Source organism: Charadrius vociferus, unplaced genomic scaffold (assembly GCF_000708025.1).
Source record: "Charadrius vociferus isolate BGI_N301 unplaced genomic scaffold, ASM70802v2 scaffold603, whole genome shotgun sequence".
NCBI lineage: Eukaryota > Metazoa > Chordata > Aves > Charadriiformes > Charadriidae > Charadrius > Charadrius vociferus.
The window spans coordinates 180,184-192,889 of record NW_009647426.1 but is presented as its reverse complement, the minus strand read 5'-3'; the positions used below and the strand labels follow the sequence as shown (position 1 = coordinate 192,889).

At 36.2% G+C, this 12,706-nt stretch overlaps 1 protein-coding gene across 1 annotated transcript in view; it reads left to right on the top strand.

Moving 5' to 3' along the window:
- The window catches only part of ZBTB49 (zinc finger and BTB domain containing 49), a 16,901-nt gene extending 4,611 nt beyond the window's left edge, over positions 1–12,290 (top strand). The window contains exons 3-7 of the mRNA XM_009880533.1: positions 4,602–4,648; positions 8,378–8,451; positions 9,213–9,295; positions 9,386–9,547; positions 11,593–12,290. Of these exons, the coding sequence (XP_009878835.1) occupies positions 4,602–4,648; positions 8,378–8,451; positions 9,213–9,295; positions 9,386–9,547; positions 11,593–12,257 (1,031 nt within the window). The 3' untranslated portion in view covers positions 12,258–12,290. The remainder of the gene's footprint in view (positions 1–4,601; positions 4,649–8,377; positions 8,452–9,212; positions 9,296–9,385; positions 9,548–11,592) is intronic.
- Positions 12,291–12,706: the final 416 nt, after the last annotated feature.

Here is a 12,706-nt window from a genome sequence, read left to right as displayed (position 1 = left end):
AGATCTTCTCCTTGCCTTGTATATTTTTTAATCTATAATCTGATTTGAGCTGACATCATCAGGTATGTTTTAATATCTTAAGAAATTTCACGAAAATAGGTGATCAGGTAGAAGCTACAGCACCTAGAGAAGTCCCAGCTGAGGGAGAGACTCTGAAGTTGCTAACATGTGAGTTTGTGCTAGAGAATCTATGTGAAAGAGAGATCCCAGCTGTGAGAAACCTTTTAGAATTTGTCCTTCCTTAGACATCTTAATCATTGGAAGGAATCTGGATTTTGTGAGTTCTGGTGCCCATCAGACTACTTGGGGTTTTTTAAGAGGGTGTTGCCTAAGTGATAGACTTAGTTATTGCACGTTTCAAAGTCTGCTCAACCATTTAAAACATGAGCTTCAAAGTCTAGTTTACCTCTTCTAATGTATTGTAACATAAAGGTCAGCGGAGTGCACTGGGTACTAAGCTTTCTAGAAGAGGGAGACTATAGCCCCAGATATGAGTGATATTTTCTTTAGCCGCAGCATGGCCAGCAAATGCTTACAGGAGTAGGAAATGGGAAGAGAGAAAAAGGGTTGTAGTAGCTTTGCAAGGGTATTTATGTATGTTGCAATTCATTTCTTTGTTCTTATTTAAGGTCTGTGTATTTACAGATGCTTCCATTCCACTTAAGCTCTGGTAGATGTTGTTTCATGTTCCTGATATGAACTAGCTTTATACATTGTGTAAGAAAAGCGATCCTAGATTTGTTTTTTTTTTGTTGCTGTGCTTCTCTGCTATTCTGAGTATACGTAGGATTCAGGAATTCCGTGCTGCTTTTCGTACACTATGTTGTTCCAATAGTTTTAAAAAAATTCCAGACATGAATGTTAATTAATGTGGCATTAACATTCTTTTGCAGATGTGCTAAACTGACAAAGTGTAAGAGCGTAAGTTTAACAAGTAATAAGCACATCAAAAAAGGATGGAAAAACAGAGGCAAGAATATGACTAGATATGCCTGTCTGCTTGCCTGTTATTTTTGGGTCATGTTAATTTGGTTTTAAGTATCCAACTGGTGCAAAAAGAATACTTAGAAAATTGCGGTGAATAGTGAGTAGTATGTTAATATAGGAAGGATCTGTAGCTGAAGGTACAGGGCATATCTATATCATTAATATTAGGTATAGAATCATAGAATTGTCTAGGTTGGAAGGGACCTTTAAGATCATCAGTTCCAACCATCAACCTAACACTGCCAAAACACTGCCATGTCCCTGGTAGTTAAGTAATGTGAGTGTATGCTAAAAGCCATTTCCATTCATCTGCCACTTCAGAAAGCATAGCAAATTTCTAGCTAATGAATTTTATTTAAAAACATTCATTTTCTAGAAAGGAGCAAAAGGGTCAGCAAGCATTTAAGTATTACAGTTCTTACTGAAATGCCTCTAAATCTGGTTTTGCTGAAGAGCAATGGCAAGCCAGTTTTTAACCCATAAATGAAAACTTTCAACATGTAAGTGCTGTGGAGGCCTGGTTGTTGAGAAGAAGCACATGTGAAATTCTCTGTCCCTGAACACTAGGAACTGCCAGAGAATTTACAGGTTAACATGGTTGCATTGCTGCATTGTCTACGTGAAGGACAGGCGTATTATGTTCAACACAAGTCATTGTATAGGGTTGTCTAGCTGTTTTAATTGTATTGCTAGCAGATATTTAAAGGAATCTCTAAATAGAGCTTATTGTGTTGATTTTAAGATCAATTTTGACTTGTCTGAATGTTAGAATTCATTTTTTATTAGATTGACCTGTCTGAAAAAAAGGAAGCAAATATGTCTCTTCTATACAGCCCTTACCTATCCAGGAGCATCCAGTGTTTTGATTTTTTTGAAAAATATTTGCAGGAAACATATCATACCCCACATGCCCATGGAAAGAACTCTTGGTAGGATGGAAAACAACAGGAGCAGAGTTACACTGGCACTGTTGATCCTCAACTCTTATTCTGAGCTTTGCTTGAGCAAGTTGCCAGCCTTCCATGCCTTAGTGGGTCCTGCTCCTCGCCTTTGTGATCTCTTCAGGAACACCGCTTCTGCCTTTATGCCTTTCTTCTCTGGAGGTGACACACCAGTGCTTTGATCCCACTGCTGTGTGCTTTATCTTCATCTCTTCTTGCAGAGTGTTGAACAAGAACGATGCAACAGAAGATAGAAAACACAAGGCAGTCCAAGGGTTCAAAAGTGAAGTCCCCTGGATGTTTGTTTAAGCATTGACTTAATTGTAGTTCAGTATCGGAGGTAATAGTAGTTCAGTCGGAGGTGTCCCTGCCCATGGCAGGGAAGTTGGAACTCGATGATCTTCAAGGTCCTTTCCAACCTAAACCATTCTGTGATTTTATCTGTCTTCCCATTACATGTAGACAGCAGTATGATTTCTTGTTTGCCTTCTCTTAAGGCTCCAGATATGGTCTCACCAGTGATAGGTAGGGAAGAATCATCTACAGCTTACCAGCTGCACTCTTATTAATATGCCCTAGGAAGCAATTAGCCTCACTTTACCTGAGGGATGCCACAAAACTGAGTAATGTAGTATTTCTGCTAGAATTCATTCTTGGAGTAGGCTATTTGATATGCCTGGTGGTTTGGAGTTTTATGCAGGTGTAGAATTGTTCTCCAAAAACTAATCTGATCTTTCTTTTCAAACAAAACTTTTTTTGTTTTATCTTTATCGTGGGGGGAAAAAACTCTCACTCTTTTTACATCAATACAGTTATAATGAGGCTGCATGCAGCCTACAACACTAGTTTTGAGAAATTTGAGCCTCTAATTCCCTCTAGTTATTTCAGGGTGTATTTCTGTTCAGATAATAGTCTTTGTGTCAACAGTAACTTTTTTTTTTTTGTAGGTAATTTTTGCAGAAATTGCTACTAGTGTTATTTTCCTCCATTTCAAATTACCTTGATGCTTTTACAGTTGTCAGAAGCCTTCCCAGTTGCCACAGATCTGGCTCTCTGTTGGTTTTATTTATATTTGTGTTGTTAGTACCAGAATTTTTAGTGTTTTGCAAATTTAGAGCCGTAATGAAATCAAGCCTCAGTGCTCTTTATAGTTGAATTATTGGTTTCTTAATTTTTATCTTTAATTGAATAAACCTTTCTTGAAACTGCTGTAAGATTTCCATTCTTCATTAAGTAGAAAAAGTAGGTACAGCCTCAAATTTTCAGACTAACTGCAAGATTGCTATCTGTGAAGCCACATAACTGTGTATGTTTACTCTGTGCTTTAAAAATCCGAGAGCTGCATTTAGTCCTTGATCCTGAAATATATTGAAAAAACATCACCTGTATTTGGCAGCAGGGAAGGAAAATGGAACCTCAACACCTGTTGCTCGATATTTCCATGGATGGAGGAAGAAAACTGAGCTAGAGAATACTTGCTGGAAGAGAAGGCTACAAATAGCCAAGAGGTGTTCTATAAAATCAGGAAAATTATAATTAAAATAAGTAAATAAAAATCTTTAGACAGATTTTGAATTGGCACCAAGATGAAACACCGTGTAAGATCTCTTTTTCCTTCTGGGAATATTTGCATTCAAAATCACAAGGATTTACACTAATTTTGTTTCCCTGTACCTGTGGACCATATTATATATGTCATTTTAGTGTACAATTAGACTCATGAAAATATCATTAGAAGTTTGACTGTCATTGATTTCAGTGATATTTGAGCATTATTATTGTTTTAAAAATTCCAGAAGATGCACAGAGATTTTTGTCAACAGTGTAAAAACTAGGAAACCAAGAACTAAGCAGCAGAAAAAAATACCTTTATAAAATACTGTAGAGGAGCAAAAGTGATTAGAAAAAGATACTTGTCTCAAATTGACAGCTAGAGAATTGAAGTATTGTGCAGTTGCATTCTAGATTGAAAGTCGAGTTATTTTGAAAAGCTAAAATGGGCTGCACTAGTTTTTTACTAAAGCTGCTTATATGTTTTTAGAGATTAAAGAATACCAGTTTCATACGTATAAATTCAGAATTTTGGAGGAAAATACTTGGGTTACTTATCAGATACTCTTATATAGGATGAGAAATTGAAGGTAAATGTATGTTGCTGGAAGCGAATAGCTACGTGCTGATCAGAGATGTATGGTAGACATTGAACAGGAAAAACAGAATCCTCCCAGATTAGCTTCTTTGCATTCCTTATTCTTTTTAAGAGTGGGCCTTTGTGTGTACAAGTGGAAAAACTGGTGCACTTCCCATAGCTGCTGCTGCTGCTGTTGTTGTAGGACCTTGTCATCTATTCTGTTCTTCCTGGAGGTATGGTACCCCATTCATTTGGGAAAAAAAATATTAAAAAAAAATTTTAAAAATACTCCTATTCATATCAAAACTCTTCTACCTGCTTGTTTTGAAAGATAAATTCTGTTTCTGAGCAAGTCTGCCTTACAAGCTTAATGGTAAATGCTGTACTTCCCTCTTGAATTTCCCCTTAAATATATGGGTAAGTGTCCTTTTGGGAATATTTTTAGTCTTACATTACATGTTTTGAAAGGAAGCATACCAAATTAAACCATTCGTATTTTATTGCAGCTATTAGAAATTCTGTGTTTTTTCTTCTCCTTTTAGGTGAGAAACCTTTTGAATGTAACATTTGTGGGAAACACTTCTCACAGGTGGGAATATTTTATATTATGGTACTTACACTTGAAAATTAATTTAGTTTTAGGTCTATAGATTACCTATTTTTTGTTCAAAGACAGACTTGACTTTAGGGATAAAATATACAAATGTCTTATTTGAAAATAACATGTTAAATGTTTTAGATTTCTTTGATACGTTTTGTAACTTTGATTTTGTCTGCTCTCAGTAGATGTGTTATGTATTTTATCTTCAAATGAATGCTTAACTATATAGAGCCACAATTATATTTGAAATACAGAGAACATTCACTCTCAGATTGTGCTTTTGTCTTATGCTTAGGGATATGTTGTGAATAGCATTTTTACAGTGTCTGAAAAAAATACAGGTTAGAATTTTATATAATGTTGTATTCACAATAGTGTTTCATCTTCCTAAATGGCATAAATTATTAAGCAGATTTTTTTGAGTCAGTTTCCTTCTATGAATAACAGCACAATCTGTCTGAAGTGACAAAACTCAGCTAGGATTTAAAAAAAAATTCACGTGAAATTCCCTACCTACGTATGGGGCCTAGGCTTTAGCTGTCTTAATTTGCCCTCCGATGCTTGCTTACTATTCTGGATACAACAATTCATTTGTATTTCTACAAATTTGGTGCCTAGTTGTCTCATGTTTCCAAAATGTCTATTTCTTTTCTATTTTCTTGGTTTGAATATGTGCACCTAAGTACAGGAGACAATAGACAGGTGCATAATTTTATACTGATTAAATAATAATTATTGTTGAATAACTTTGGTCTTCCTAACGGCTTAAGGATTAGAATTCTGTGGTCTTTGTCTACCCACCCACCAGTGCTTGTACTTCTCTTGTTCCAGTTTTGTAGTCCACCAGTGGGACTTCTTTGAGCCATGAATCTGATGCAGTTGCATCCTCCACTGTTACTAAATATGAATATAACGCTGCATCCAGAGAGCAATACTGCTTCATCATGCTTATCAAGCCATTTTAGCAAAACTTGGTCTGCTTATTAGGCAAAGAAAGTGCATTTTCATTCATATTGATGGCTGAATTTCTAGTTATTAAAAGAAAAAAGTGGATATTTCCAAATTCCATTAAAAGTACTTTTGACAAATGGTGTGGTTTTCTGTACCATTACTGTGGGGGAAGAGGGGATAAAAAAGCTTCACACATTCAGAGTGTATGACAGGCATGACAGACAACTCATGCAACATGCATTGCTCCTCTTTAATAAAAACAAACAAAAAGCCCAACAAACCTGGAAATTTCTGCTTTTTAATTAAATGCTCTTAAACAGTTTCCCTCCCCTTCTCTTCCCTCCCCGTTGCCTGACTTGCCTGAAGGTATAGGTAGATGCATATTGATGGACAATACCTACAAGTCCAGAATACGAGCCATAGCATTCAGCTTGTGTGCTGCAGTTCTTTCTCTGGTCATGAAAGGGAACTTGCATACTTCTTTTGAATTGTGCAAATAAGTAAGACTCCACCTACCAGAAAGTAAGATGGAAGGATAACTGCTGTCTACTTTCTGCTTAAAAGACCATCTCTGATCTTGTTCTTGATCTTCTCAGTCTTCAGGCACAGAAATAGCAACACTTTTCTTATTTAAGCCTCATGTTCTGTACTTTTGAGACAGTGCAGTTGTTGCGTCTGGTCATATGTCTTCTTATGCTGAATGTAACTGATGTTGCGTGTTTTGGAATGTGAAGCAAAAAATGAAGAAAGCAGGGGAAAATTGACACAGGAACTCATAGTCTGGAACAAATAAATGTCTTTGATTTTTGGAGAAAAAGGATCCTTTTGTACTTCCAAGCCTTCTTCTTCCCTTATTACTAGTACACAGCCTGTTGCCATGTGGTCCTTCTCTGACTGGTGATCCAGGATATCACGTTTTACCTCCTGACTACTTCCTTTGGCAGAGCTTCTTTTGGGGGACCACGTGCATTAGTTCCTTCACTTGAAAAGCATGCCAGATACAAATGGACTAAGTCTAGCGTATCTCTCTAGTCTCCAGATTTGTGAGGAGTAGTATGCAACCTAGAGTAGTAAGGGGATTCTTCTGAGCATTTCTTTTTCGTTGGGATGGCATATTATGCCTTAATCAAGGTTGTGTACCACCTTAAAAGCTTAGCAAGACTACGAGTTACTGATGGTTTTACCTTTTTTTATCTCAGCACAGTTAATAACAAGCTTTTGCCCTCATTAGGAAGGATTGACATAGGCTTGTAATAAAGAAATGGATCTACTTGCTATTCTCTGTAAAATGTTTTAATTCTGGCTAAAAATGCCTGTATGGGAACTATCTCAGAGTAATTGTTGCACTTCAGATTCACCCTCTGTCCTTACTCAGAGTAACTTTCAAATTCCTATGATACGGTTTGTTTTGTGACGTGACAGAGGTAAAGGTTCTGGCTCTTCTATGTTTCTCTCAAATGCACCTCTGCGTAAAACTTGTCTTTGCAAAGCACAAATTGCTTCATGGAGAAGTCAGTTTAGGCTTCTCCTTCATCAGAAATAGGTGCCTAATGCCTCTCTCTGAATAGATTTCAGTATTATAAAGTTTGGCCTGAGAGAACAGTGCTTCAGCAATACTGTCATCTGAAAAACTTTACAGGGGATAGCTATCTCAGGGTTCCAACAGTGATCCAGTTAATATTTTCTTCCATATCTCTTTGTATGTCTGCAATACTTTAGGTCTGGTATAATATAAGATGTGATTACAGTGATTGATCATCACAGGTAATTTATTATCCAGAGGAGGTGGAAGAAATTACTGACGGGTCTTATTTTTTTGTCTTACTATGACTAAGGAGAACATGATAATCTTTGCATCCCCAGTTTTCTTTCCTGGTTGAAGGGACTTAATGTTCCTTTAGTGTACTTAGATAAAACCAGGCAGCTATCCAGCAAAGAGAACGGAAGGGTTAAAAACTGACTGTGGAAGTATGCACAACTTATGGAACATCTGCAGCTCTTCTATCCAGACTAGCTGTGTCTTGTGCTTTGAGAACTGGACTCTCAGTGGATTAGCCATTCAGAAGCACCACTGACTTGAGAAAAAAAAAAAAATAGTTAGGATGAGTAAGATGGTATTGTCTGGTCATTTATCTGGTTTGTCTGCTAGATTTTTACAGGATTGGGAGAGGAAAGATACATAATAAAAATTAGTTACCAGTAATCGCGTGTGTTCATTTCTGTATTTCCTGTTCCATTTTCTTCTGATATGAGGAAATATTTATAGGTTTGGAGCACTTGGCTCTGAGTATTTTATGGATTTAAAAATATTTATCCTATTCTTTTCTTTTTAACCTCCTGGTAGGTGAAATCAGACATCCTGATGTAATAATATTTTATTTGTAGGACAGGGAAAATTAAACTAACATAAGCCATATTACTAGTAAGTTTTCTTCTTCACTGAAATCTAGATATTGTAATTTTCATTTATAATTGGATCTGTTTTCAACTATAGGTCTGTTTTTTTCTGTAGCATTTGATTCCAGCCTTTTTTTTTTTTTCCTGTTCTTATCAATATATAATTGCATACAGAAGCAATTTGATCTTGAAGTACATGGTAGTCTGTCTTTACTAGATAAGAATGCTTGAGTTCCTACACGCTTTATAGTCTTTACTGCCTTAGAATTAGGAATAAAAAGCCAGTCTCATAGTTCCCATCATTGTCTTTTTGTCTGTACACAACAATGGGCTAGCTGAATTTAAATGTTTAAATTACTATCCCTTCAGGCAGGTAATCTCCAGACACATTTACGTCGACATTCTGGTGAAAAGCCATACATTTGTGAAATCTGTGGGAAGAGGTGAGTAGAATTGTTCATCTTAGTAAAGTTAACATGATAAAACTTGTTCGTGTTTTCTTTAATCTTCCTGATAAACTACGGGCCAAGAGCTAAAGCAGCACGCTGCTCAATTTTGTATAAAAGACATTGGGTTTAAATGTGTACTGGTGGGATTAAAATACATAAATGTTTGTGGGTGTCTTGTTGCAAGTCTCAATAACAAGATAAACATGTCACCACATACATAGTCTGTGGTCTTCCTTAATTTTTTGTACATTAGTATCTTTAGTTAAGGATATACTGTTGTGTGTCTTTTGAACAGTGGGAGTCACAGTAAATCATACGGTTTTGTACCTTTCCTGTACATTTTTTTTCATTATTTGGTCATATTTTTGTTACATTTTATGGAAATTATGAAGTATGGGAAACCTGATGAATTTAAGCAAAGTATTAAATATTTCTGCCTTCTGCTAACAGGTGATGGAAAATACACTAATTTAGGAGTAGCATTCATACTTAAGCTAAGTTAAATGCAGACTGAGCCAGTAACATTAATGGTGAAAGGGTTTTTTTGGGGTTCTTTTTCTAGCATAAATTTAATTGGACATAGTCAGCTTCAAAATGTTTTTTCTTAAATACATCCATTTAGGTATCTACGTTTGCGATTTTAATCTTTATTCAGAACATCATGCATTCATTATAGTTGATTTCCACATGATACTCATTTTAGGTGAATAAGTGGCTTATGAAGACAGTAATTGGGTTTCTGTATTCTGTTACAGATTTGCTGCTTCTGGTGATGTTCAGCGTCATATTATTATTCATTCTGGAGAAAAGCCTCATCTGTGTGATATCTGTGGCAGAGGTATGTAAGAACCAAAGTTTCTGCCTCTGAGGTTTTTTGACTGAAATGTGAGGAGTCATTTTAATCTCAGTGTCTGTCATATTTTTCTAGGATTCAGTAACTTTAGTAATTTAAAGGAGCACAAAAAGACCCATACAGCAGATAAAGTATTCACCTGTGATGAATGTGGGAAGTCATTCAACATGCAACGAAAATTAGTAAAGCACAGAATTAGGCATACCGGAGAGAGACCATACAGTTGTTCAGCATGTGGTAAGATTTACTGTGCGTAGCTTGGTTGTGTCTTTGTTTTTTAAATGATAGGTAAAAGTTCCTATGTTGGCAGAATAACAATTAACCAAAATGATTTTAAATTGAAATACTATGTTGTGAAAGTTTTTCACAAAATCTTGTCTTGCATACTTTATAGTCTTTCATTTGGTGTATTAAACTTCTTTAGCTGTTGTAAATAAGTTCAAAAGTGAATTTCAATTGAAGAATAGAGAAAGGAAATAAGAGGAATCAATATTGGATGTGTATGCGTTTGCTAGTGAAGTACCAATACTAGCTGCTTCAAAAATTGATTTATTTTCAGTATGGTCCTTTCTGATGGAAAGCTAGGTTTGCCATCACTTGGCTATCAATGGAATTTTTATTTTTTTCCTTCTTTTTATTTTTCCAATTGAATACTGTTCGGATTTAACTGCATTCATCCGTAGAGTTTGATAATAACAAGCTTTTGCTGCTTTGCTTCAACCTGTGGAATAAAATGAAAACTTGGTCAACGCTTCATGCCAGAGAACACCCGTTTTCAAAATCTGCTAGATAGCTCATACTTCCAGGTGGTCTGAAAATGGCTCTTTGATCAATGCTTCATCCTTGTATAACATAGTTATATAGAAAGTTATATAGAAATGGCTTTGTCTATCCTTATCTAATCTGTTACTTAGTATCCTGCATACAGTTACTTTTCTGTCCTTAAGTGTTATTTTGGTATAATTTCATCCACATTCTGAGGAATCAGGTTTGGATGAGAGTAGCTCCATATGATAATGTCCAGCTGCAGTATGTTTTATTTGTAATGTCTTGAGGCACAAGAAAAGATAATTTTATCAGGGAGCCTTGCATCAGAGGGAGGAAATATACACATGCAGGATATGAAAGTATAAACAAACAGTTGTGTTGCTGTCATTAATATAGGCTTATTTTCATCTTGTCTTGTAGTGGTCTTCCAATTTCTTTTTTTTTCATTTTAGCCATGTCATCTTATACTGAGAAGGCAAAAATTGTGCAAAGAAGATCTGATCAAACATTAAGAAATCATTCACATTATGCAAAAAAACCACATGCATTATATCAGTAATTTGTAATGTTACTGTTACTGTTTAATGGCTTTTCTGAAGAGAAATCTGGGCAGTAGAATGAAAAAGATGCTGCTGCAAATTGAGACTGCAGTTTTATGGGGCTTTCAGATAACACAGTTCATTTTAGTTGGTATCTGTCCACACAAAATAAAATAATTTTTAAACTAGGTAAAATGGGATAAAATCACAAATAGGTACCAGCTTATTTCTATTATCCTAAAGAGTGTGAGGTGTCTGAATCATGTAGCAATTCTGGACATTAATGCTCTCTTGTTCTGCTTGTTCTTCTACACTTTGCCTTGGTTCAGCCTCAGATACTTTCTTCTTTGTAGTATGGTAATTGAGCTTATTTGAGCCTGTGATTCTGAAAATAGGCAAACAGTTGAATATTTCATTGTATTCTAATATTTGCAGCAATAAAAATTACAGTTTTGACACATTCTCTGGCTAGAATATAAAAAATGGACTGCTGCATTGCATTAGCTCAAAGTTAAAAAAAGGTAACTTTGTCAGCACTTTAAGAATATTTTCTTGGTAATGAACAAACCATTACTTTCTATGATCCAGTTCTCACTGGAAGAATATATTTGGAAGCTTATCAGCATACTGTTTTTCCAGACAGACAAATAAAATTGATTATTTAATTTTTTTTTCCCCTCCATGAAGATGGATACAAACTGAGAGCACTCACATCTTTCAAAGACTAATGGATATTCCTGTCTCTGGAGACAAAAACGAAAGCACTGGGAAGCACAAGTTAGAAAACGAGATCAAGAAGAAGAAACAAGTCATTGAATGTAAAAATAGATGGAATTTGTTTATGTAGAACAGGTTCAAACAAAGTACCATGATTGGGACGTACCATACCTTATCACTTGATATTTTCTCCAATGAAAACATGTTTATGCACTTCTGTTAAGAACGCAATCTTAATCTATCACTTCTGTCTTGGAGGGAAATGTTTTGCAGGCTCTGGTGACCTGCGTAGACACGTGAGGACTCATACAGGAGAAAAACCCTATACCTGTGAAACTTGTAACAAGTGCTTCACTCGCTCTGCTGTTCTACGGCGGCACAAGAAAATGCATTGTAAAGCTACTGATGAAGGTCCAAACACACTAGATGAATTTACTCAAGGGATTGAAACTTCTGACCTTGACAAATCTCAGAGTTCTGACTCTTTTGGCCAAGAAATGTCTGTTACATTGTTACCAGTGTCCGTTAAATTTCCCATTCGTCCAACTGCAAATTCAACTGAATTTGATAGTTCTGCGGATTCGTACTGTAAGTTGCGATCAATGATTCAACACCATGACTCAGCAAACCAGCAGAAACTGAATGTAGATTCTGCTAAACTCCCAAAAGCTCAGACACAGCAAACTCCTCCACCACCACCATATGCTTATGCAGATGCAGATGTATCTTCTGCAGAAGAACCCTTACAGTCTGATAATATTCCCATGATTCGTTCCTCTATGGTTAGCTTGGACAGTGATCCACTAGGCAGTCGAACATCATCTGCTGCATACAAGAATAATGAAGGACCGTTCTTCTCCAGCATGACCCTCTGGGGTCTAGCTATGAAGACCTTGCAGAATGAAAGCGAATTGGAACAATGAGGGCTCAGGTGACTGTATCAAAACTTCTTAGAGGCATTTCACGCTGAAGTGATCGCAATTGCACTGCAGCTTAGACGTCAGAGCTAGTTTTTAAAGCCAGCTAGCTTGGATACTGGTAGAAATCAAGATACGCATGCCCAGAACCCAGTGTAGGCTGCCTTTACACTGCTTCTCAGCAAAGTTCAAATCTAGTTTTGAGGACCTTTGTTGTTCTGTGCCTGCACTGTGTAGCTCATGTGTTGTCAGGATTTACTAAAATTTACAGTTTACTAAATTTACTGTTTAACTTGGTATTTTTTACCTGATAATGGAGGAAAGGATAGCCCAATGTCTAATTTAATGATATCGGTGCAATTCAAGTATGGGTCATCGGAGCTGGGTAAGGGTGTAGATATGAAAAGAGGAAAATACTTAACAAATCGTTAGTGAACCTGAGTTTCAGTAGTGGC